This window comes from Phoxinus phoxinus (assembly GCF_949152265.1).
Source record: "Phoxinus phoxinus genome assembly, chromosome: 1".
NCBI lineage: Eukaryota > Metazoa > Chordata > Actinopteri > Cypriniformes > Leuciscidae > Phoxinus > Phoxinus phoxinus.
The window spans coordinates 47401955-47429703 of record NC_136876.1 but is presented as its reverse complement, the minus strand read 5'-3'; the positions used below and the strand labels follow the sequence as shown (position 1 = coordinate 47429703).

The following is a 27749-nucleotide window of genomic DNA, read 5'->3' as shown; positions in this document are numbered from 1 at the left end:
CTTCTGTTGTCCAGAACAGCAGCAGCTGAAAGGTTTGTTTGAGATGGCCTCTACTGTACAGGAGTGAATCTGCATTTCCTTCATACCAAGGCATATTATTTCACTTTTGGTGTAAAAGGGTCTTTGCATTTGGCCAAAAATATTACTTTTTTGTTATTAAAAAAACAAGCCTAGCCCAGGTGAAAAAAAAGTAACGCAGTTAGTTACTTTTTAAAGGAACCGTATGTAAGATTGTGGCCAAAACTGGTACTGCAATCACTTTCAAATGACTGTAGAGCGGTGTATTGAGCCCTGACTCGAGGTTGCCAGATAGGCTGCAGGATCCAGCAGGAACGTCGGCTGCTACAAGGAGCTTCCAATGGCAAGACTAGAGCAGAGCTGGCAACCCGGATGCCGAAACACTACTGACTTCGTGATTGGTAGATAGGTGGAGGGTGGCGCATCAGGCCAAAACACAACATGACAACATCAACATCAGTTGAGGGCTGCAACTTCACTTTCAAATGACAATATCCTGGCCGGACTACTGTTGTCAGTGATATAAGTATTTGAAATGAACATGATTTCTTAATGTCTACTGCATGACATATCAGGGCCATTTTATGATTGATTGAAATACATTTCTTACATACGCTTCCTTTAAGGGAGTATAACGCAATATTGTAATGCATTACTTTTCAATTTCCCCAACACTGCTGATATATGTCTGTGTGTGTCTTAGACATGTAGGAGTTAAACATGTTTTATGTATTATGTGATTTCAATATTCTTCAAAATAACTGATTGTTAAAACTGACCTATCTTATGTTGAAGATTCACAGAGATACCATTATTACTAAATATAACATTAAAACACAGATTAGACATACTGTAGGATGAGATCAGAGAAATCAATTCAATTCACATTTATTTGTGTAGCGCTTTTCACAATTCACATAATTTCAAAGCAGCTTTATAGAAAATCCACGAGTCCACATTACAATTTAGAGTGATCTGTTATCAGAGTTATGAATATTTATGTATCTGATTTATGTATTTTATGTATTTCCGAAATGTATAAAAAATCACAGTCAGCTAAAAAAAAAAATTATTTAAACAATGTAGCCTAATAATTTAATGCAGATACAATGAGCTCATTTAAGTAATGAATACTTGTTTGTTAACAAATGATTATGATGACCTAAATATATGGTGCATGTTGATTCAGAGTTTACGTCATCTGAAGTCTTCGCGAGGTTTGGCATCATCTCTTCATTGGTGTTGGACATCTGAAGTCTTCATAAAAGTCTGGATCCAAACTGGAGCTGACAAACTCTCTAGTTTAGTTTGGGACACACAGGGGATCTCATGAAGCTGAGGGCAGGGGGCGCTCTAGAGTAATCTCACATTTTTTTGTATGTTTCCAAAGATAGATTTACACTTCACATTATACATAGGCCTACATGAATTCAAGTATCATACTATACCATGGCATTATCATCTGACACGGTATTTTCTGTTAGGGGAAGAATACAAAGTAGCCTATTCTTTGCTAGTGCATTTGTGATGCAAAAAATCAGATACCTCTAGAGTAGATACATCAATAAAATGCTTTTGCAGGATTATTGAAGCTATTAGAAAGTATGAAAAGTACTTTAATGTTTTTTTTTTTATTGTTAGATGTACAACGCATGCATGAATTAGTCAAACAAAGAGTTGCTCAAGCAAATGGGATGAACGCGAGTGCTCATTGGCTGCTGTGGAGATTCGCGCGCACTCGCTGTTTTACGGGCACGCACTCAGGTGAAGCGCGCACTCGCTGTTTTAACGGGCACGCGCTCAGGTGAAGCGCATTAGCGCAGGTGATGAGATGATTGACAGATGCAGAACAGCAGAGACACGAGCGAGATGACGCGACGCGCGCGCAGCTGACGGACACAACACACACATATGACCAGTGACTAACAGGTATGTGTCTTATTAAAGTTGATCAACTATCAAAAACATACAATGCGCAGGTGCAGGAAAAAAACAAGTGGGACATGCAAATTTAATGACATTCTGCCTTTACCGGGATATCGATTACAGTTCAATTTGAATAAATGCTAAATGTATTGTTATTTTTTAAGCTTTTTTTCCGATGCTGATAATGAAACTTGCACTTAAAGTCATTATTTTATTATATCGATATCGGATAAATGTGTAATAGGCTTAGTTTCCATTCTGGGTCACACTTTATCTTAACAGTGTTCATGTTTCCATGTGGTGATTATAGAGTCATTCTAATAAACTAAATGCACTTGTAGGCCTCTGTCTTTTTTTTAGCTTCTTGTAAAAACACATAGGCTAATGTTAACATGAACACAGTTAATACTAAACACTGTATTGTAACTATAAGTTCAAATGGTTAGGCCTACTGTTTTTTGTAATTAATTTGTTGTATGATGTCTTTCTATATATATATATATATACACACACACACACACCTTTTGATCAACTAGAAACAAAGACCATTTTTCATTGCACAAATAAATTAGAAGTCGTAAGAGAATCTTTATGATTTGATATACTGTGAGCCAACTCTTCTGCAAGTTCAGTTCATAAAGACTCAAGTATTTGTCAAATATATTGGTTATTTATGTTTTGTAGGCTTATAATATTATTTTGCTTATCACTCAGTATTGTTCAACATCGGATAATAATATATTATTTAAAATACTTAAAACATATACAAAGCTTTAATTACTTTTGAACTTCTGATCCATTTATTGAACAAAATCTGGTGTTTAAAGATGAAGACAAAATAATCATATTTTGTATATTACACATTCATGAATTTCATTAAATTTAAAATGGTGGAAATTATCTAAAACAAAACCCAAACAGTGTCTTTACAGTTTGATGAAAAGATTTGATATACAGTATTTTGTGTTTTAAATTTGACACAAAATAAGCAAAACGATCAAACATTAGCTTATAAGAAAACTGTAAATTTCACCAGAGCCTGAGTGTGGAAAAATCACCAGAATGAAGGTTCACTTTGATATGCCTCGATTTCATAAATGTTTTCATAAATATCGGACCAAAAAGTCAACTTTACAATAAGGTTTTATTTGTTAATGTATTAAATAACATAGTCTGCAATACATTTGTTTCAGTATTTATTAATATTTGTTAATGTTAGATACAACTTTTGATACCCATTGGGATTTTTTTATAGATAGTAGCAACAATAATATGATTGCAGTTATGTATTTATTATTTTAAGTGTTTATTGTAGGTATTTGTGTGTAAATAACAAATGGATTTCATTTCAGAAAATATTTTACAGAAAGAGCAATATGAAGAGTGCAGAGTTAGATGGGAATGATAGGGATTTACTTATTTTTGGTTTGCAAGAGTTTCAAGTATATAAATATATCAATTTCTAAAAGACAATTGCAATAAGAAAATCATCATTTTATAGAAAAACTACTTTTTTGACAATGTTTCATTTAATGTAATAAAATCTTATTTGAAAAAAATATCTATATTTAATGGTTAGAAGAACATAATGCATACCATAGAGGTTAACAAAGATGAATGAATGCTGTAGAAGTATTGTTTATTCTTAGGTCATGTTAACTAATGAAAAGTTTTCTTTCCTATTTATATTTCAGTTCAAAGGGTTAATATTCGCCCTCGTGTCGTAACTTGTGTAACTTTTCTTATTCTGTACACAAAAGAAGATTGTGAAAAACGACTAAGTTGATTTGGCCATGCAATGAAAGTGAATGAGCTCCAGTGCTGTTTTACAACTCACTGTATGGACAAACATTTTTTTTTCTAATATCCTCTTTTGTGTTTCACATGTGAGAAAGAAAGTCATAGAGGTCTGTTTAGAAAGACAGGAGGGTAAGTATAAGATTTTGGTAACACTTTACAATAAGGTTCATCAGTTAACATTAATGTATGAACTAACATAAACTAACAATGAGCAATACATTTACAGTTTTTATTCATCTTTGTTAATGTTTGTTAATAAAAATCCAGCTGTTCATTGTTAGTTCATGTTAGTTCACAGCGCATTAACTAATGTTAACAAGTTTTTAATAAAGTATTAGTAAATGTTGAAATTAATATTAACTAAAATTATTGTACATTCTTAGTTTATGTTAACTAAGGTTGTTAACTAAGGAACCTTATTGTAAAGTGCTACCATGATTTTTAATATTTGGCTGAAATATCCCTTTCAAGTTGAACATATATTGAGTTATAGTCTGAGGAAAGGTGATGCTGTATCATTCTAGTGATCATTTCTGATTCATTTCAAAGTGGAAATGCTACAGTCAAACCAAACTTTATTCAGACGCCTTCAACATTTCTCACATTATCACAGTTTATCCGCTACAGTTTAGAAAGCGGTAATAAAATATGACATGAACTCGAGTTATCAGTTGATATTTGACAGGTTTTGTCCGTCCTTCTGTTAGACTGTCTAACAGATGAATTATGTTGAATATCTGTCAGCTGTTAAATTTAAAGTTAACCAGTTTAGATCAAACAATTACCAAGCAATGTGTAATTCTGTTCAGTCTGTGTGTAAAAAAGTTGCATTAGCACTAAAAATTGTCATAATTTTTGGTTTGACTGTATATTCAAAACAGTGTATCAGTGTGTGAAGCCTCGATGAGCAGTTTTTTGGGTAAGGCGAGTGTAAGGAAAAGTTTGTCTTCCGCCTCTTTACATGGAGAGGTGAATAATGCATCGCTTCACTCCCTCACTCACAGGCGGATCTGTTTCACAGGTTCATCAGACTCTCACTGTCTCTGATCGTTCCCAGACTGAGTGCATTATGATGGAGAACCGGTCCTGCGCGTGTCTCCTGGACTGCCGTCGGCCGAGCCACAGCGACGTCCCCCCCCCTTTCAGACACCGAGCCAACGGGGCAGTGGGCGCCCTGTGCAACAGTCCCAACTGCGTGCTGGAGGGCCCCGGTGAGGCCCGGAGCGGGGCCGGAGCGGGGCCGGATCAGAGCCGGATCGGGGCCGGGAAGGTGCTGGTCACAGGTGGAGCCGGGTACTTCGGGTTCAGGCTGGGCCGGACTCTAGCTGGGCAAGGCGCCACGGTCCTAATGCTGGATCTCCTCAAGCCGCCCTGGGATATCCCAGATGGAGCCGTCTTCCAGCAGGTACGGGGAAACTGGAGACACTGGGTTGTGGAGGGGCTGTCGGGTAACAGAAGCAGGTGCAGCGTTCAAGCCTCCGGTTTCAGCACACGCTTTCATGACTCGGATGTCTCGGAGAAACCGCTGGGCTACGGGGAAGAGCCGTGAAAGTGAATCTGAAACTGCCATGTTAATGTTTCAGCAGCTTTTGCTCGTGTTTGGTTTTTTACAGTTAATGGCCTATTATGGGTTCTCGCAACACAAAAAAAATGGTCTGTTCTTAGCGGGGGGAAAGCAATGCTCAATATAACTGATAATTGCATTGTCATAGTTAGGATGGAAAAGTAAAGAGGTTGGGAATTGTTTTTCCAAATTCTTGATGTCAAACGTTGTGCATCTAACTTGGTAAAAGACAAACAGGTTAGACATGTTGCACGACGTGTCCTCGTCTTTGAAAATCCTGAACGGCACTTTTTATGAAATTATTATAGATGATGTATGATTATGTATATGAGATTATGAGATAAATATGAGATTATTCCTGCCAACTATAGTGTGTTTTGACCAGTGAAATATTGTCTCAAAATTTACAACTTTTTTTGTATTCAGTCCATGTCCCATTAATAATTTTTTTGGAACAGTGTGGTTTTACATGGTAATATGAATAACTTTTGTACATTGTAAGAAAAACATTCATGTTGAATTTGAAGGACATTGTCGTAGTTAGGACAGCAAAGTAAAGAGGGAGGAGGAAAAATGTCCATATCCTTGATGTCAAAGGTTGTGCTAAAGACAAAAAAAGTTGACGGATGTACGTGTCCTCGTCCTTGAACATCACAAATCTGTGCAAAAAGTGCAGATTATTCCTGCCAACAAAAATGTGTTTTGTCCAGTGAAATATTGTCTCAAATATTGAAATAATTTAATTTCAGCAAAACTTAGATACCAAAATTGATTTTTTTTTGTATTCAGTCTATGTCCCATTGATCATTTTTGGAACATTGTGGTTTTACATGGTAATATGAATAACTTTTTTTACATGGTAATAACAACTTTCATGTTGAATTTGAAGGATATTTGTGTAACCAGTGGTTTTATTACTGCGTTGATGTCCAATGTAAAGAAAAACCAGTCGAGAACCAGTATGTTAGTGAAGAAATTAACATGATAGATGATGAAGATGCAAAAAAATATATATAGTATGTTACACCCGATAGCAAGGTTGTTACAATGTTGAGTTTTCATTCATGCAAAGCATCATTTTGGTTGAGATTGACATTTCAATGTTTAAAGTATGTTGGATCATTATTGAAATTTTGATGAAAGCCGACAGTACTCATAAGACTGAACCATTGTCACTTTGTGATGTTAATTCAATGCGATTAGTGTATCAGACTTAACATTGTTGCAATGGTTGCTTGCTAGATGTTTCCATCAATATAGAAATATTGTCTAAAAGTAATCAAAAGTTTTTAGGCAAACTGTTGTGGTTCTATGAGGTCAAATCAATCAAAGTCCAGAATAATGTGAATATTAATTCCCAGTTTTGCTGTTCTAATCTAGACTCGTATAGTAAGTTTTATGGATTGAACATAAATTAAACAATGGGAGAGAAAACTGTAATGAATGATTTTCGGCACAGATTGTATTGTTTTGTACACCACTGTGATTGAATGGGCATTATGATTCAGAACATCTGTGTGTGTCTTCCAGATTGATATCCGGGATTATGATGCCCTGTATAAGATCTGTGCGGGAGTGGACGTTATATTCCACACCGCTTCCTACGGGATGTCAGGTCCTGAACAGGTCAGTGTGTGTAATATCTAACGAGAGCTCGGCCTGTATTAGAATCCACTACAACACTGACACTGATGCATGTAAATATTACTTGAGTCCTTATTTTGCATTGAATTACAGTATATTAATATTTACATGTAGAACGTTTGATAACAGTTTAGTTTAGGGTTCAATTCTTGCTATTAACTAGTTGCTTAGAATGAATATTACTAAGATATTGGCTTGTTATTAGTACTTATAAAGCACATATTAATGTCTTATTCTGCATGACCATATTCTACATCCCTTCATCTGAACCAATACCTAAACTTCACAACTACCTTTCTAACTATTAAAAAGTAGTAATTAGGAATTTATTAAAGCAAAATTCATAGTTAATAGTTGTTAAGTGAGATTTGGAACCTAAAGTTTGACCGAAAATTTTAATGTGCATAAAACTTGCCATATCACTTTTTTTTTAATTATTATATTCTTTTATAGGATTATAATAGCTTTAAAGTGAAAAAAGTGTAAAGTTGACGTGCTGAAATGTTATTTTTGCCATAATATCTTTATTATTTATCATTTTCTACCTTCCCCAGAATCGAAATTCTACTTTGCACACTTTTCATAAAAATCATATTTTCTATAAGTTTTACATTTGTGAACAAGTTCTATTTATAACACAGTTCTCAACATTGCTGTCATTACCATCATGCCAAGCATTTTAATCCATCAGAATTTTATAATTTCGTTATGATATAAATGACAAAAAAACAAAGCAGTGACAGTTTGAAGATCAGAAAAGTAATTCCTTTCAAAATGTTGGGTGTCATTGTGTGGATCCACAACATGTTCACTCTCTTAACATAAAAAGAAAGAAGTAAAGAAAAAGGAACAGTTTGATGATGACGACACAATTTTAAAATTCCATAATCATATTTATTATGATGTGATATATGCTTTAAGTTTTATTTGTCAGTGTTTAGGGAGTGAACTGATGTAATACCGCACTGAAGTGAAATACGCTGGTCATGTATTTTCTTGTTCTGCAGCTGAAGAGAAAGCAGATTGAATCAGTCAATGTTGGCGGCACGAACAATGTCATAAACGGTGAACTTTCAACATTTGTATCATTTGGCACTGTAATATTAGGCCTGTTATTCAGATAAGTGTTTCTCACTATAGAGCTTGTATTCTAATGGCTTTAGAAATATTTCCCATTGAGTTCATTTCAGATTTCATATTCAAAGGCTAAATAAACTCCTACATTTATTGAGCTGTCCATGTCGGCATTATACAGAATGTGCACTAGATTATAAGATCTTCTAAGATATCTTCTTTTGACCAGATTCACAGGCAACATCACATGTTTGGAGGCAATATTAGAAGGATTTGCGACAAGCTTCGCTAAAGAAATGTTTAAAGGAATAGTTCACTTCAGTATTAAAATTTCCTGATCATTTGCTCACCCCCACATCATCCAAGATAATCATGTCTGTCTTTCTTCAGTCGAAAATAAATGAAGGTTTTTGAGGGAAACATTCCAGGATTTTTCTCCAAATAGTGGACTTCAATGGGGCCCAACGGGTTGAAGGTCCAAATATGAGTTTCAGTGCAGCTTCAAAGTCTCTACACGATCCCAGCCGAGGAATAAGAGTCTTATCTAGACAAACCATCAGCCATTTTCTAAAAAAATAAACATTTATTTACTTTTTAACCACAAATGCTTGTCTTTTACTAGCTCTGTGAAGCGTCACGCATTACGCAATCACGTTGAAAGGTCACGTTCAAAAATGTAGGGAAGGGTTTCTCCTCAAACGTAAAATGTGTAAAAATATATATTAAATTTTTTTTTGGTAAAGGGTACTTTCGGTACTTCCGCCTTCCGTGACGTCAGACCTTTCAAGACGAGCATTTGTGGTTAAAAAGTATATAAATGTTTATTTTTTTTAGAAAATGACTGATGGTTTGGCTAAATAAGACCCCATTGAAGTCCACTATATGGAGAAAAATCCTGAAATTAATTTATTTTCGACTGAAGAAAGAAAGACATGAACATCTTGGATGACGTGGAGGTGAGTAAATTATCAGGGAATTGTAATACTGAAGTGAACTAATCCTTTAACACAGAATAAGAAGTTTGATGTCATTTAAAGTCTTCTATAAGTGTGTGGTTCTGGTGTGTGTGTTGTAGTCTGTACGGAGCGGGGCATCCCGAGACTCGTCTACACCAGCACAGTGAATGTGGCGTTTGCTGGCAGACCCATTGAGGATGGAGATGAAGACTCAGTTCCCTGCGTGCCGTTGGACATGGTGAGATGCACACTGACTGTGCTCTGATTTATCTTGCATTCAGACCGTTTCTGAAGGACACATGTTGGTTTTTATCAACTTATCTTTTGAACACCAGCCCTGTTCTAAAGCCAGGCCGGCTCCAGCTTTGAGCTGCAAGGAGCAGGAGAAGGTTTTGAAAGGGACTATTGATAACACTGCTATACTAGCACTGCTATACAACACTCCTGATTGGGTGGGTCAAGCTCCTAAATTAGGTGGCCATGCTTCTGATTGGGTGGGTCAAGCTCCAGATTGGGTGGGCCAGGCTCCCGATTGGGTGGCCAGGCTTCTGATTGGATGTGTCAAGCTTCTGATTGGGTGTCTTGGCTCCTGATTGGGTGGTCAAGCTCCTGATTGGGTGACCAGGCTTCTGATTGGGTGGGTCAAGCTTCTGATTGGGTGGTCAGGCTTCTGATTGGGTTGGCCAGGTTCCTGATTGGGTGGCCAGGCTTCTATTGGGTGGGTCAAGCTTCTGATTGGGTGGCTGGGCTTCTGATTGGGTGGCTAGCCTCTTGATTGGGGGGGCCAGGCTTCTGATTGGGTGGCTAGGCTCCTGATTGGGGGGGCCAGGCTTCTGATTGGGTGGCTAGGCTCCTGATTGGGTGGCTAGGCTCCTGATTGGGTGGCCAGGCTTCTGATTGGGTGGCCAGGCTTCTGATTGTGTGGCCAGGCTTCTGTTGGGTGTGTCAAGCTTCTGATTGGGTGGCTAGGTCCTGATTGGGTGGGTCAAGCTTCTGATTGGGTGGCTAGGCTCCTGATTGGTTGGCTAGGCTCCTGATTGGTTGGGTAGGCTCCTGATTGGGTGGATAGGCTCCTGATTGGTTGACTAGGTAATAAAGGCCTTCTGAAGTGAAGCGATGCGTAAGTGTAAGACAAATATCCATATTTAAAAACTATCGACTATAATAACTAGCTTCCGGCAGATGGCATATAAACCGATGCGTACGGCCATTAGCAAACACTGATCACCATAATGGTGATGTGAAACGAAACATTCAGTTCAATTCAATTCAAGTTTATTTGTATAGCGCTTTTCACAATACATATTGTTTCAAAGCAGCTTTACAGAAAATGCATTTCAAAAATATACATACAAAAATACAGTTAGTTAATCATAAAATTTAGGGCATAACATATCACATATCGTTTTATTCCATAAAACATTAACATCTAAACTTCTGTTTATTCTCAATAAGAACTTATGTAGATGTATGACAGAAATAAAGTCAAACTGGTTTGTAATAAGTGCAATAATGTGTAATGGCTGTTCTTGTGTTTCTCTTTCCTTCAGTGATTCTGCTTATTATCATCAGGTGTCACCACTAATGGCCAATCCTCACTTAATTAATCACTTAATTATCTCATTAACTTCAACACTACTTCAGTGTTAATTTATACACCCTGTAGTTGGACACATATGTACACGGAGGAGTGTCAATTAACACTGGGGATTTTGCTGTGCTTAAACGCAAATGCCAATCAGAGGTGTTTAATTTAGTCCGAATTCTTTTCACCTCTTAAAAAGTTGGAGTCATCGACTCAAGGACGACGCTCATGTCTACACCGGTGATTTGCGGCACATCACAAAAAAGAAAAAAAGACAACAACCCATTATAATCAGTGATGTTGTCTACTGTACACTGGATGTACTGATCTGTTACATTACTGATCACTGTGATCACAGGCTTCAGAAGTGGAGGACTTTCACTAGGGATTAGTGTGTCGTGGTGAAGCTTTTCTCCTGTGTGCTCCGGTTCACTGTCCAGAAGAACAGTAGACTGAAGTTAAGGAAGGTTAATGGAATCAAATTAGTCCATCCGACACCTCACTCAAGTGAGGTGCTACACAAGTCACCCGCTTTTGTCTGCCCAAACGTCATACATGAATACATAACATCTGATGAATCATACAACGGTACAGCTTACACACTCGGATTTCACTGGCGCTCATTTTCGGCTGAGGTTGACTAATGTGTGATGACTTTCACTAATGGCTGAAACAAGCCATTTATTTATTAGGTTGTTTGTTTAAGATCAATTATTTCTATGGAGTTAGAATTAGAAAATATAACATTGTTTATTATACTTTTTACCATGCCTGGGCTACAAATTGTGACCATATTGATAGCTTTTATATAGTATATTGTGGTTTATAATATGTTGTGGTCAAATAAAAATAAAAAATAAAAAATAACATGTATCAAATTAAAGCTACACTGTGTAGGATTTAATCCCATCTAGCGGTGAAATTGTATATGACTACCAACTGAATATTACTTTCTAGCCCCTCCCATTCCGAGGGCGTTTTAACTCCTACGGTGGCCGTATTATTTCAAATCTGCCGGCAGTCGCGAGTAATCTCCCGCTCGCATTCGTCACGGTGGAAAAGTGTAAAAGCGCGAAAGGTAAAGCTTGAATTTCCCGGTATGTCCCTCTTTGGCTAATGTATTTTCAAGATGGAGGCGCAACGTGGCTGCCACCATTCGAGCAGCTCACCCGTATGTATTATAAATGGCAGATTATACACTTACGAGAATTCTTGATTAGTTGGTAGAAGTAATTATACATTAATGAGCATATATAATTTTGAAAAAACAAAGTGGTTTTTGCTAAGAATCAATGTAAAAAATGACACAGCGTAGCTTTAATTGAACACTTTGTAGTCTAAGCATTTAAATTTGAGAATTGATATCCTATATTTAATTTGAGGACTACTATCCCATGACTACTGTACGTCATTGTACAGTTTACAAATGATCATCAAGTCTTGTCATTTATTTAAATGTGATTTTTTTTTCTCTCGTTCTTTCTTCAAGCACATTGACCATTACTCCAGGACTAAAGCTATCGCCGAACACATGGTGCTCGCGGCCAATGGAAGACCAACAAAAGGTACGGAAATGGAAACTTGTTGATCTCTGAAGTCAATCCTGTTATTGCACACAATGGCAATAAGCGCAAGTGGTGTCATGTACCCCGATCATATTGTGTGTGTGTGTGTCTGTGTGTGTGTGTGTACTTCTGATGAGGTACTGAGGTAACAGCTGCTATGGTAATGACCACAGCCTGCAACCCAACCCAACCAGACCCGTTGACACTGTTTTAAAATTAGACCTAGGCTTAACACATAAAGCCAAGCACGAGGGGAAGCTTATTCTCTCTGTGTGTGTGTGTGTGTGTGTGTGTGTGTGTGTGTGTGTGTGTGTGTGTGTGTGTGTGTGTGTGTGTGTGTGTGTGTTCTGCGCTAATAATTGCACACCTCCTTACAAAACTTAAAGGAAGAAACAACTTTTTCAGGAACATTGCAATTTCAAGCATACAGATCAGCATCAGATTTCTTTGATATGATAAGTAAAAACATAAAAGTAATAGAAATGATAAATTAGCCAGTGCAGCTGTCGTGAAATTTGGTTAAAATTACTGCGGAATAAACTACTGACAAGCATTCATGGCAAACTAAAATATACTTGTAATTTCTAATGTATAAAAATGTAATTTCTACTGAAACATTTCATGTATTTAAACGAATAACACATTTGTAAGGATGAATTCGCAATTTTTCCTTCTATGCACCCAAAACCCTTAAATGGTCTTTATGTGGACCAATATTTAATAAATACTATATAATTAGCAAGTTCAGTTTTTCTTAAATACTTTTAAGGAAAGGAATGGTACTTGTGTAATGTAATCATTTAGTACCATAGTACATATTTAAGTACCATAGTATTGCCGTCTATAGCCATCATTATACTATGGTACAACCACAGAACTCTTTTGTTAATGTTATATATATCTCTAGCAGCTCATATTGGCAGTATGACAACGGGAAAAAAATAATAATATGGATTGATTGCTCACTAGTCAAAACTGGATATTTGGTTAAATAATAAAATCTTGTTTAGATTATATTTAGGCATCTTTTACTTTATTTGTGAATATGAATATAATAAGTGATGGATAAACTGCTAAAAGGTATTACTGTGATAGGTGGTGGTCTTCTACAGACGTGTGTCCTACGCCCCTCTGGTATCTACGGTCCTGAAGAGAGAAGACATTTACACAGGGTGATGGTGAGACCCCTCTCTCTCTCTCACTCACTCACACACACACACACACACACACACACACACACACACACACACACACACGCACACACACACGCACACACACACACACACACACACACACACGCACACACACACACACACACACACACACAGAGTTGTACAGGCTCAGCTGTGCCAGTGTTGCCCAGAGCTGTACAATATTAATGGAGTCTGTGAGAAGCTCCAGTTACAGCACGTGCTTCTGCTGGATCTACATACAGACACATCTGTCTGTGCTTCCTCGTGTAATCTCTACACAATTAAAGGAACACTCCAATTTTTTGGGGGAAATAGGGTCATTTTCCAACTCCCCTAGAGTTAAGCAGTTGAGTTTTACTGTTTTCGAATCCATTCAGTCGATCTCCAGGTTTGGCGGTAGCACTTTTAGCATAGCTTAGCATAGATCATTGAATCTGATTAGACCGTTAGCATCTCTCTCAAAAAAATGACCAAAGATTTTCGATATTTTTCCTATTTAAAACTTGACTCTTCTGTAGTTACATCGTGTACTAAGACCGACATAAAATGAAAAGTTACGATATCCTAGGCCAATATGACTAGGAACTATTCTCTCATTCCTGCGTAATAATCAAGGAACTGCTGCCGTACCACCAAATGATATTACACAGCGCCTGAAAATAGTCCCCAGCTAGGTATCTTTCAACGAACTTCTTTCAGGCGCTGTGTAATACCATTGCGCTGCTGGTACGGCAGCAGTTCCTTGATTATTACGCAGGAATGAGAATATAGTTCCTGGTCATATTTGCCTAGAAAATCACAACTTTTCATTTTCTGTCGGTCTTAGTACACGATGTAACTACAGATGAGTCTTAAATAGGGTCTTTAAGTTTTATATAGGAAAAATATCGCAACTCTTTGGTAATTTTTTTGAGAGAGATGCTAACGGTCTAATCAGATTCAATGATCTATGCTAAGCTATGCTAAAAGTGCTACCGCCAGACCCGGAGATCGGCTGAATGGATTCGAAAACGGTAAAATTGTTTAACTCTAGGGAGTTGGAAAATGAGCCTATTTCCCAAAAAAAGTGGAGTGCTCCTTTAACCCTAACCGCCCTGCTCCGAGTCGCTCTCGACCCCCGATCTTGTGTTTGCCTGAAGGATATCGGGGCCTTTAGAGGGTGTTGTTGAATGCAGAAACACGGTTTCATGATTCTCTTCTCAGGTGAATGTGGAGAGGAGGTTGTTCAGCTTCTGTTTTGGGGACCCTAATGCCAAGATGAACTGGGTGCATGTGGACAATCTGGTGACGGCTCACGTCTTAGCAGCAGAAGCACTCACTGCGGAGAAAGCCTTTGTGGCGGTACGTGTGGCTGATAGAAATATTTGTTATTGCAATCAGCAGTATTGAACCCAGATTATGTATAATGTATTTGTTTATTTGTGTCCTTTTTTTTAGAGTGGACAGGCCTACTTTATCAATGATGGGGAGTCTGTCAATGTCTTCGAATGGTTGACACCTCTGGTATGTAGCAATCAATCCAAGTATATTTAATTAACCCGTATTTGAAAGATTTATTTGTGCATGACAGTTGCCCGTTCGCAAAGACCCGCCCCCCGTAGTTACTGTTGCTATGTCCGATAAGCTACGCCGCTCTCACGCCACACCATGTTCTCACGCCGTGAAAAATACATCGTGGATCAGAGAGGAGACTGACAACACACTGACAGACAGGGCAGACCAGCTTACTTTTAATATTAAACAAAGTCTCACCTTTCAAATTTGGTCATTTTTTAAAAGAAATTTAAACAATAAATACCGTTTTGTGGCTCTTTAATGTGTCTGACAGATCGCTGTAGAGCCTCAGTTAAAGCTGCTCGTGAACCGATCATCTCTTCCTTCTAGTTCATTTATAGCATCAAATAAACATGAATGAACATCAGGAGGAATGTTGTTTTAACCACGGAAAGACGTCAGTACACTCCGCTTCTCAAATTCAAATCCTCCCATGTTAATCTACTAACTCTACTGACTGCTTTGTCCGACAAAATGGCGGATGGCGAAGTATGATTGGTCAGATCACCTGTCAATCAAACTCCCTGAAAAGGGTCAATTGTTTGCCATTTTAAGCAACTATACCTTTATCTATTTCCAGTTTGAAAGACTGGGTTACGGTCGGCCGCTGATTCACCTTCCTGTGTCTCTGGTCTACTCAGCAGGTGTGACATTAAATTTTTTTAAAAAAATTTTAATGATAAAATAATCTGTTGTTCAAATGCAACTGAAAATCGTATTCTTTTTTTTTTGTTACCCCATTTTTGTGCCTAGAGCTTGCATTGAGAAATTAAGTTGTTAAATGAACTTTCTTGTCTTCTCCAGCAATTCTGATGGAGCGACTGCATGTGACTCTGAGGCCTATCCTGGAAATCCCATTGCTCCTGACCAGAAACGAGGTAAGTGTTCATTACATTATGCAGTTTGCTCGGATCACTAAAGTTGTTTTGATGCCATCTTGAGAGCGTGTGACATTGCGTTCTCCCTCCGCTATTGTAGGTCATTAAAGCCCATTAACAAACAGAGAAACACACTCGGAGGAACTGTAATCTATGTAACCATAGTAAGATCAACCAAGAATAATATGCATAAAATACATAAAGATATAATTTAGACTATATAGCTTTGATTTACTGGCATATGTACACTCACCGGCCACTTTATTAGGTACACCTGTTCAACTGCTCGTTAATGCAAATATCTAATCAGCCAATCACATGCAGCATCTCGGGGGCTGTTTACAAGACATCATTTTCAACTAAAAATGTAAAACTTTTTATGCGTTTTGGCCGTTCGTTTACACGACAACAGCACTTTGAAACCCGTTTTCAAAAGTTTGCTTTTTCAGGCACCCAAAGTGCATGTTTTTGAAAACGGTCTCCGTGTAAACAACAAAAACACGAATCTCTGAAGACGATGACGTCGCGCATATGCGTATAACATGTTCCGTCTATAGTGTTTCATCGCCATCTACTGGCCTGGCAGTAGAATACAGCGTTTTTAGTCGTTTTCGCGGATCTGTGTGAATGGGGATCGTTTTAACAATGTACGCGGAAAACTCAAAGGAAAAAAAATCTCAGTTTTAAGCATATCGTTGTCGTGTAAACGCGCCCTCAATGCATTTAGGCATGTTGACATGGTCAAGACAATCTGCTAATGTTCAAACTGAGCATCAGAACTGGGGAAAAAGTGCTTTAAGTGACTTTGAGCGTGGCATGGTTGCTGGTGCCAGACAGGCTGGTCTCACAGTAGAAGACTGGAAAACGTTGTCTGGTCTGTTGAGTCTCTATCTCTGCTGTGACATTCAGATGGTCGGTCATAATTTGGTGTGAACAGTGAAAGCTTGGATCTATAATGCCTTGTATCAGCAGTTGAGGCTGCTGGAGGTGTAATGGTGTGAGGGATATTTTCTTCCAACACTTTGCGTCTCTTAGTATCAACTGATCATTGTTTAAATGCCACAGTCTAACTGAGTATTGTTGCTGATCATCTCCATCCCAAGTTCATTACGTTGAGTGCAGGAGTGCTGGATCTGCTGTGATTATAGAGTTGAAGGATTATAGAGATTATGGATTATTGAGTTGAAGTTCATTGTGTTGAGTGCAGGAGTCCTGTAGCTGCTTTGATCATAGAGTTGAAGGATTATAGAGTTGATGGATTATAATCAAAGCAGATCCAGCACTCCTGCACTCAATGTAATGAACTTCAACTCTATAATCCTTCGACTCTATAATCCTTCAACTCTATAATCACAGCAGATCCAGCACTCCTGTACTCAACATAATGAACTTCAACTCTGTTATCCTTCAACTCTATAATCACAGCAGATCCAGCACTCCTGCACTCAATGTAATGAACTTCAACTCTATAATCCTTCGACTCTATAATCCTTCAACTCTATAATCACAGCAGATCCACTCCTGCACTCAACGTAATGAACTTCAACTCTGTTATCCTTCAACTCTATAATCACAGCAGATCCAGCACTCCTGCACTCAACGTAATGAACTTCAACTCTATAATCCTTCAACTCTATAATCCTTCAACTCTATAATCACAGCAGATCCAGCACTCCTGCACTCAATGTAATGAACTTCAACTCTATAATCCTTCGACTCTATAATCCTTCAACTCTATAATCACAGCAGATCCACTCCTGCACTCAACGTAATGAACTTCAACTCTGTTATCCTTCAACTCTATAATCACAGCAGATCCAGCACTCCTGTACTCAACATAATGAACTTCAACTCTACAATCGATCATCTCTATAATCCTTCAACTCTATAATCCCCGTAGCTCCAGTCCTCCTGCACTCAACATAATGAACTTCAACTCTACAATCGATCAGATCTCATACATCACACGAGCAGGCGTCTGTAACCATGAAGTGTGCATGTGCTGTTTAAGTATCACAGGATTCTGAGATGGTAGTAAAGCACGATAAGCCAGTTGGCCTGCAGTCTGAGGAAGAAGCCGTTGCTTTAGGTGTGGACGAGTGCGGAGACATGCATTAGTCATGAGAAACACAAGCCACGGCCTGACGGCGGATTCTGCTCAGGTGGAGGCAGGTTTGATGATTGCTTTGTGAATAAAACATGAGGCACCAGCTCCTTGCTGGAGCTTTAGATTTGAGATGGACAGCTGAAGGAAAGACACACACACACACACACACACACACCAGGAAATGAATATGTCAATCAGATGATGGCGACCTCCATCCCAGTTTCTGAGCCAAATCTTACTCTAAATATTATATACAGTGGCATCAAAACTATTGAGACACATCTGGACACTTATGAATATGAATGAATCTATTATTTTATCATTTGGAACTAAACAAGCCTCTGTTTGGTTTGGTATTTTATAACATTTGTAGTGTGGCTTATGTGTCAAAAAACTTTTTGAGGCCAGCATATTATATTTATATTAGTTGAATGTGATAGTTAGGGTTTATAAGGTTTTTGTTGTAAGTGTACACTGCCCTCTGTCCACTAGATGGCACTAGCATGATCTGATCACACAGTCCACCTCGAAATAATCCAAATGTGGGATTTTATGTTCTGAGGGGAAGTTTAAAGATAAGCTATCAGAACAAAATGTCAGATCTGCAATCCATTGCTTCAAATTTTTTAAGTTATAAAATTCAAAGTTTAAGTAATCAGTTTATTTACATTTCAAGTTAGGAACAATTAAAATGTATGGACACTAATTCATACAATTAACTTAGAACTTTCATATAATCTCATGTAAACTCTTCTATTAGCATAAACTTAGTTAGCTTTAACAAGCTAATCTGCTAACATACTAATTTGTTGACTTACTAGCAATAAAATGTTATGCAGAAGCACTTGCTATATGACTGCAACAATTTAAAAGCTTTATTCACTCTCAAATCAAGCGCATGCACCACTCGTCACCATGATGGTAACTCTCCTAAAACCAACATGAACAGAAATTATTTTAAATTAGCATAACAAAACAATAATCACTACTAAATCTCCCACTTAACAGTAATCTTGCATAAAAAAAAACATTATATTACACTTAATTTTAGCATTTACTCTCCCTTTCGAGTGCCATCGGCAAAGCATGCTGGGAAATAGACATCCCAGGCGTTTCAGTTAAACTTACGTTAGTCTAAATTAGAAGAAATAATTTCATAAAACTCAAAGCAATTAAACAGTTCAGTTTACTTAAAATATATCAGTTCTGTGAACTTGAAAGAATAAGAAAGTGCTAAATACTCATAAAAGTTAATTTGACTGAACTAATCAGTTTAATTTAAGTTTGTCCTACTCAAACCAATTAAGTATTTTGAGCGTTAGGGTTTACAGTTCCTGGGTTAATGCTATAAGTTATCTATTAAACTGATCTGACTAACTACTTTGAACAACAATACCCTGTAATGAAATGTTATAGTAGTAGTAATTGTAATATGCTTTGATTCAATTAAATTCAAGTTTATTTGAATAGCACTTTTCACAATAATGTTTCAAAGCAACTTTACCTCCTTGATTACAATTATAAGGAAAATATTTGAAAGTTTCACATGTCGATACAAAGTTGCCTTCATCTGGAAACTTCCCAATTGGCTGAACAGTGTTTCAAGAGTGCGGACACTGAGACGTTTCACTGTGACGTGTGTTCATACACTCACCAAGATACATCTTTAGATACATCAGAGCTTCTCTACTGGACTGACATCTGGAGATGTGGAGGCCGTTTGAGTTTAGAGACTCACTGTCATGATCAAGAAACCAGTTTGAGATTTGTGACGTGTGTGTTATCCTGCTGGAAGTATCCATCAGAAGATGATACACTGATCATAAAGGGATGGAGATGGACAACAACAATACTCAGTTAGACTGTGGCGTTTGAACAACGATCAGTTGGTACTAAGAGATGTAAAGTGTTGGAAGAAAATATCCCTCACACCATTACACCTCCAGCAGCCTCAACTGCTGATACAAGGCATTATTGATCCATGCTTTCATGTTGTTCACACCAAATTATGACCGACCATCTGAATGTCACAGCAGAGATAGACTCAACAGACCAGGCAAATTTTTTCCAGTCTTAGGCCCCGTTTACAAGTACATGGTTATTTTGAAAAACGGAGACATTTCCCTTCGTTTGTGCCCTTCGTTTACACGCAAACAGAGAATTTGCGTCTGAAAACGATTCTTTCTAAAAACTCCGGCCAGACTGGAGATTTTGGAAAACTTCGTTTGCATGTAAAGCCTAGTTCACACTACAGGATTTTAAGCCCGATTTAAGCCCGATTTGCAAATCGTTGAGCTCGCCGACAGGTCGGGTTGTTATCGCGTGCAAATCGCGGGGGATTAGCGGCCGATGAACGCTCGCCAATCTGTTAGTATGAAGGAGCCAACAACGCATCAAAGACGCTCGCAGACGCCTCGCGGACGCGTCGCCGAGCCCAGAAAAATATCTAGCATGCTAGATATCCAGAGCTGTCGCACGACTCAACCACATGTGATGCCATGAGCTACAGCCAATCAGAGCAAGGCATGGGTTGAGGTCACTGGGAAAATACGCGTTTTTTTTTTTTTCAGAGCAAATCATCGCGCAAATAGTTTGCAGCACTAATTTCTGTCTGACGTCCATATTCAAACAAAGACTCGCGTGTTGTGTACTTGTGTTCTTCTTCGTCTTCTTTGCTGGGTAGTGGCGCACGTGCTGTATTGCGTCATTTACGGTTTGTTTTATCACGTGATTTTTCGACAAGATATAATCGTTGGGTGACAGAGTTGTTGTCAACTCGTGTAGTTGTTGTCACCTCGTGTAGTGAGTTACCTCCTGTTGCGGATCAATCACGTTGTGTCGTGTGGTGTGAACAGCTCAACAACTTGAACACTCCTGATTTCACAGAGAGCAAGTCATGTAGTGTGAACTGCTCAGTTCAGCCCGACGTTTTAAAATCCTGTAGTGTGAACTAGGCTTTAACTGAGAGAAACTGAGTTTTAGGCCACCGACGTCAAATGCGACTATTTTCGGGATTCTGATTGGCTAACGTGGGCTTGAGCTTCTTGTTACACTGCCACCTACAGGTTTGGCATGCTCTTGACAGCATATACACACGGGTTTGTGTAAACAAACACTTTTCTGAAAACTGACAGGTGTGCACAATGTTATTTTTGAAAACGGAGAGGCTGCCCAAAACTCAGTTTTTCTCAGTTTACATGCAAACGTGCAAACAAAGTTTTTCAAAATCTCCACTCTGGCCGGAGCTTTTAGAAAGAATCGTTTTCCGAGGCGAAAACTAAGGGAAATGTCTCCGTAAACGGGGCCTGAATGCTTTGAGTTGCTGCATGTGATTGGCTGATTAGATATTTGCATTAACAAGCAGTTGAACAGGTGTACCTAATAAAGTGAATAAATTACAATTTAAAATGTTCACATAGAAAACAATTACTTTAAATTGTAATAAGATTATATATATATATATATATACGGTGTACTTTTGTTTTAGTGTGAAGAAAAAGTCAGGTGTGTAAATAAGAACGAGCTGTGGTTAGAGGACACTTGCTATCTCACTCTAATAAATGCTGGGTTGTTTTAACCCAATTTTGGCTCAAATATGAAAAAACCCAAACGTTGGATCAAAAATGCAATTTAAAAATGTTCAAATGGACAAACCCAGCCATTGGGTTACATTTTTAAATTGCATTTTTGATCCAATGTTTGGGTTTGTCCATATTTGACCCAAAATTGGGTTAAAACAACCCAGCATTTTTTAGAGTGTATACATACACATTACAAATAATATCTATACACATATGTATGTATATGTACATATATATACCTAAATACACATACAATTATGATACACATATCCACACACATTATTTACACATATAATACCTGCTGGAGAGTATGAGTGTCCACACACACACTCTTCAGACGGCTCCTGGTCTAGACAGCAGTGTGTGTGTGTGTTGGGTCAGGGGAACCGGCTCTGGCTCTCGGCCCACTGCAGATTTTCCGTGTCGATACCCAATCTGAAGCCTGGTAAGGGGAGAGAGACCGCGGGGGCATTTCGTGGTGCCAGGAGAGCGCGCGGGTACACACACACTCAATGTAAAAGTAATGCCAGGTAAAAGGAGGTCATTAAAGCCATTAGTAAATGTGAAGCCCTCAGAATCTGATCTGTGAAGTCAAACCCAGAGCCCGTCTCTCAGCGCCGTGTCCCGCTTCAGGACAATCTGACTGTGACACCTCTTAATCTACCTAAACTCATCACGCTTTAAACCAGTCCGCCGATCAGAAAAGCAGTCCCACCAACTCAAATAACACACTTTTTTACCGAATAACGATTGTCACAAACAAAAACAGCCACAAACTAACTTTCTTAAATAGTACTTGTACTTATTACTAAATACTATTTACAATTTTGCAAGAATATAGCCTACTTAAGTGTGAACTGAATGTAACGTTTTTTTTTACGCTTAATTGCGTATTATTTACAATTTTAAAAAAAATATTGTTTAAATTCGTATTAAATGTAAGCGTTTTTTGACTAACTTATGTAGGACTTAAGTACATTATGCAATTTCGTAATTATTTCTATTGTCTTTGAAATTTGGTTAAAGTTACTGCTGAATGTACTAAAAATAATTTTTGATAAACTAAAATATATTTTAATGTAATTTTATTTTTATTTAAACGTGTGTCATGTCTGTACACAGCAAAAACTCCAGTGTTAAATTAACACTCCTGGGAGTGTATATGAGTCCACACTCAAGAGTGTAAAGTGTTAAAATATGAGTGTTAAATGAACACTCAAGAGTGTTAAAGTTAATGAGATAATTAAGTTAATAATTGAGTGATGATTGAGTATTAGTGATGAACACCTGATGTTAACAAGCAGAATCACAGAAGGAGAAAATCACAAATTGTAAGTCACCATTATGGAGATCAGTGTTTGCTTTAGTTGGGCTCTTGACCCTTAAATAATATACTTAAAATTTTGCTTGTCTGCTGTTACTGATTAATAACAGTCAGATGGACAAAGAGAAAATGTGATCTGATGGTGTTGATTATGTTTTTACATAATCATATTGTGATCTGAAATAAACAAAACATATTTAGATAGTTTGGTGCAACTTGTTAATACAGCAGCTCTCTGATTCTAAAGCATGTGATTTTCAGTATTTTTAACATAGTCCAAAATATTTAATAAACATTGTTCTGATCAAGAGACTTTTAAATCACTTTATTTAGAAACACAGACATCAATAATCAGCCTGTGAATCTCAACAATGGTGACAATAATAAAACATGTTGCAGTGGCTGCCACCAATCAACTCATTAATGGCTCCCATCATGCATTGCGGAATTAATAAATTATGACCTTTTAATTGAACATTTTGCTCATCACCATTGTTGAGATGCATAGACTGAATATTGATGTCTGTGTGTGCCTAAAATAAAGATTTTTTTTAAATAAATAATTAAATTATTATTTAATTATTTTGTAGAATCACAGTTATGCTTTAATAAACAACTTAAAACTAAGTCAGAAATAAGGGTTCAGTGATCAAGTTTAAATTATGATTGTCATAACATAACCAACAGATCACTTTTTTTCTTTGTTCATCTGTCTGTTATAAATTAATAACAGCAGACAAAAAAAATTATAAGTTAATAATATAAGGGTCAAGAGCCCAACTAAAGCAAACACTGATCTCCATAATGGTGGCTTACAATTTGTGATTTTCTCCTTCAGTGATTCTGCTTGTTAACATCAGGTGTTCATCACTAATACTCAATCATCACTCAATTAATAACTTAATTATCTCATTAACTTTAACACTCTTGAGTGTTCATTTAACACTCATATTTTAACACTTTACACTCTTGAGTGTGGACTCATATAAACTCCCAGGAGTGTTAATTTAACACTGGAGTGTTTTCTGTGAACACTGGAGTTTTTGCTGTGTACACTGTAAAAAAAATGATATGATCAATTAGTCATGACAACATGTTTTTACATTATTTGAACTCATCAAAATAAGTTATAAAGTCAAGATTCAACTCATTTATTATAATTCCAGTCAGTTTAATGTAATTTAAGTTCTAATGACTTAAACATCCAAGTTGATTGTACTTACAAAATATATTTAAATACACCGTAAAAATTACTGGTGGTTTAACTTAAAAAAGTAAGTTACCTGGTTACCTTAAAATGTTGAGTTCATTGAAATTAAAAATTGTAATACAATGACGGAGATTGGTTTAATAAATAGAAACTCCAAATATAATGTTATCTGAACCACATTTGCAATAATGAAGTTGCAATTTAGTACATTTTAAATATAATATCAAATAACACTACAGTTTAAATTTAAATCATGTACTTTAAATGTGCTTTGGTACTTTAGTCAACACATCAACATAAGTGTACTTCTTTAAGGCATGACAAAAGATTATTGAAACATAATCATTTAAAATGTAAAACGTTTAACATTTTTACAAAAACACTTTTACTTATGTGTGTTAAGTCATGACAGTTCACAATACTCTTTAAGTGGCCTTTTTTTCATTATATTATCTGCAAGTACAGTGTTTAAAAAAAATAACAATAATAATATATATATATATATATATATATATATATATATATATATATATATGTGTGTGTTTAAGATTTTAAGCAGCTACACTACAAGTGCACATGTAATACAATGAAGTGCACTTGTTTTTAATGAAGTGTGTGTCTCTGAGGTGTACAGTAGGTGACAGCATGTGACCTGTGTCTGATCTGGGGCCTGTACCATGAAGCCGGTTTGGGTGGCTAGCCAGCTATGTTTCAGTTTAGTTTGTGCCAACCCTGGTCATGGTTTAGGCACCATGCAAGTGGTTTGGCTTTAAGCAGTGTTCATCGCCATAGTAACTTGCGCTCCACGGCTAACCAGGTGATGCTCCAGGAATTTCAAACCGAAATTGGACCAATCAGCTGTGAGCAAAAGGATACAGTCACTTCACCCGTTTCTACTCCAAATTAAAGGTCACTACATAGCAAATGATTTTGACAAAATCGTCTGGCTTTTAGTAACACTTATTTATAATATTTATAATAATTTTGTATGACTTAGATATTATTTATGTAATTATTAATCGATCACACTTAGAATTTTAGTTTATTAGGTATTTGTACACATAGTTTAAAGGAATACATGTATAAAGGTAATATAGCAAGACTTTTTCTTTTAGTTGTCCTCTTTCATAGACAGCTTGATAGCACACGTACATCACGGAGACATCTATCTGATGTGCGTGTTTACATCTGGAAGACGTATTTTTTAGAGTGTTTGCTCATCTGCAATACGTCTATTGGACGTTTCCTGTCAGATGTCAAGTAGACGTTTAGAAGATGTCTTTAAGATGTAATGATTTAGAATGTATGTTAAACTGCCATCTTAAAGATGTCTATCAGATGTAAACAGCAGATGCTTTCCAGATGAAGTGATCTTTTACAGACATCTTGCAGACATACGTGTGGTATCTGAGCTATTTTCTTCTTGCTGTGTAAATTTGTTCAAAATCTTAAAGGTGCAGTCGGCAAGATTTTTTTGATCATATTCACTGAAACCGACACTATGCTCCGACAGAACAACATAAATCAGCCGGTTTTAGAAAAAAAAAAACGCGCTTCTACCTCCACCTAGAGCCTGTTCATTGTTTTGCAAAAATCCACCGCTCCCGGTTCTTCTGGTCCAGTCAGCGCAGGGCTGTGTGAGATCTGACTGTCAATCACAGTTCGTGCACACACCACAGATCCCCGCTCCCCCACGTTACAATATCAACTCAAAACCAATCCTGTAACCCGGAGTTTGTTAAACTGCCATCATGGTACAGGCCCCAGATCAGTGTGTCATGGTCTGCTGTTAGCATGTTGACCTCTCCTGACCTCTGCATCCCCCTCAGGTCAGAAGCATTGCTGTCAGTCACACCTTTAAAATCGAGAAGGCTCAGCGAGACCTGGGCTTCTTTCCTGAGAAGTTCAGCCTGACGGACTCGGTGGACCAGTACCTGCAGAGCCGACCGGGACGTCCAGCCGCCTCGTTCCCCAACACACGGTTCCTGTTCCTGCTGCTCCTCATGCTCCTGATCGGACTCTTCTCACTCCTCATCTGCTGGGAATAATGCTCACTTCTTAGAGAAACACCTTGTAGGGTTTGAACTAGGGCTGGGCGATATAGAGAATTGAAAATTACACTGTAAAAAAATTCTGTTAAATTTAAGTAAAAAACTGGCAGCTGTGGTTGCCAGAAATTTACCGTACGGTAATACGGTAGCAACATTTTAGGATTTACATACTTAAGTTAAATTTACGGTAAAAAAACTGGTAGCTTTGGTTGCCAGAAATTTCCCGTATGGTAATACGGTAGCAACATTTTAGGATTTACATACTTAAGTTAAATTTACGGTAAAAAAACTGGCAGCTGTGGTTGCCAGAAATTTACCGTACGGTAATACGGAAGCAACATTTTAGGATTTACATACTTAAGTTAAATTTACAGTAAAAAACTGTCAGCTGTGGTTTTCAGAAATTTACCGTACGGTAATACGGTAGCAACATTTTAGGATTTACATACTTAAGTTAAATTTACAGTAAAAAACTGGCAGCTGTGGTTGCCAGAAATTTACTGTACGGTAATACGGTAGCAACATTTTAGGATTTACATACATAAGTTAAATTTACAGTAAAAAACTGGCAGCTGTGGTTACCAGAAATTTACCGTACAGTAATACGGTAGCAACATTTTAGGATTTACATACATAAGTAAAATTTACAGTAAAAAACTGGCAGCTGTGGTTACCAGAAATTTACCGTACATTTTAGGATTTACATAAGTTTTTTTACTGTAAATTTTACTTATTTCATCATCAGATATAATGCTAATTTAACAATCTATTGAAATACTAGTTTTCACTGTAGCATTTTTACATTCTTTTACCGTGAAAATGATGCAGTGTTGTGAATATCGCATAAAAACTATCATCAAACTAGTTTAAATGTTTCTTTGTATCGTGGCTTACATTGAGAGCATTAAAAGAAGTATTTTTCGTGAATCAGTTTAGTCACCAAGAAATCAGAATTGACCGTCTTTGTTTTTTTAATGGAATATTGCAGTATTTATTATGCACATCATCATAATTTTTTTGTTTAAATTCATGTTTCCTCATAATCTTTAATCAAAATAACTTCCCCTCCCTTTTGCAGCGCCGTCTCTTCTCTTCACTCTCACACGAGATCCACCAATAGTAAACCACAACCATCCAATCAAATCCTCACGGACAAAATCAAGCCCCGCCCTACATTTGTTCTTGTTCGAGAAGTCATTTCACTCAGATTTACGTCACAGGGAAGAAAGGACTAGAGCAAATTTAGTTTCACGCTGGCTTTGTACCGTCAAAAACGAATAAATTTGCACCATTACTTAAAAAAAGATGCATAATTACTTCTGTTTATTACTGCAAATTGTTATATTGGTGCATCTAAGTTAAACAGAAAACATACACTGATTATTTTAAACTAAATGTTAACTGTATTTTACTTATTTTGAATCTATTAAGCTACTACTCTGGCTGCTTGCTTCAGATTATGTTGAGATTTCTATTGTCAAATGCCTGAAGAATATAGATTTTTATTTATTTATTTATTTATTTATAGCGATATTGCTCAGCCCTAATTTGAACCCGCAACTTTTTGTGGTTAAAGATCTGATCATTAACCACAATCCTACATCACTTTAGAAACAAATATCACTGTGTTGTTGTAAACTGGATATGATCTATATTTATAGATTAATTTGAGGGGTGTGATTCAGGGTTTGTGTAAAAGTGAAGTGTAACCTGCAGATC

The 27749-nt window shown here is 37.2% G+C and overlaps 1 protein-coding gene across 3 annotated transcripts; it reads left to right on the top strand.

Moving 5' to 3' along the window:
• Positions 1 to 1863: 1863 nt before the first annotated feature.
• Positions 1864 to 27327, top strand: sdr42e2 (short chain dehydrogenase/reductase family 42E, member 2). Of its 3 annotated transcripts, none has more exons than XM_079613221.1 (13): positions 1873 to 1947; positions 4766 to 5149; positions 6839 to 6934; positions 7960 to 8017; positions 9102 to 9220; positions 12057 to 12132; positions 13228 to 13310; positions 14529 to 14666; positions 14763 to 14828; positions 15460 to 15523; positions 15684 to 15757; positions 25809 to 26052; positions 27109 to 27327. In XM_079613221.1, exons 2-12 carry the CDS (start codon positions 4814 to 4816, stop codon positions 26025 to 26027), a joined length of 1329 nt encoding a protein of 442 aa, XP_079469347.1. In that variant the 5' UTR covers positions 1873 to 1947; positions 4766 to 4813; the 3' UTR covers positions 26028 to 26052; positions 27109 to 27327. The 3 variants fall into 3 exon arrangements, with proteins under 3 accessions (XP_079469346.1, XP_079469347.1, XP_079469348.1); XM_079613222.1 differs by having other exon boundaries at positions 4749 to 5149; XM_079613220.1 differs by lacking the exon at positions 27109 to 27327 and having other exon boundaries at positions 1864 to 1947; positions 4802 to 5149; positions 25809 to 26046.
• The last annotated feature ends 422 nt before the right edge of the window (positions 27328 to 27749 follow it).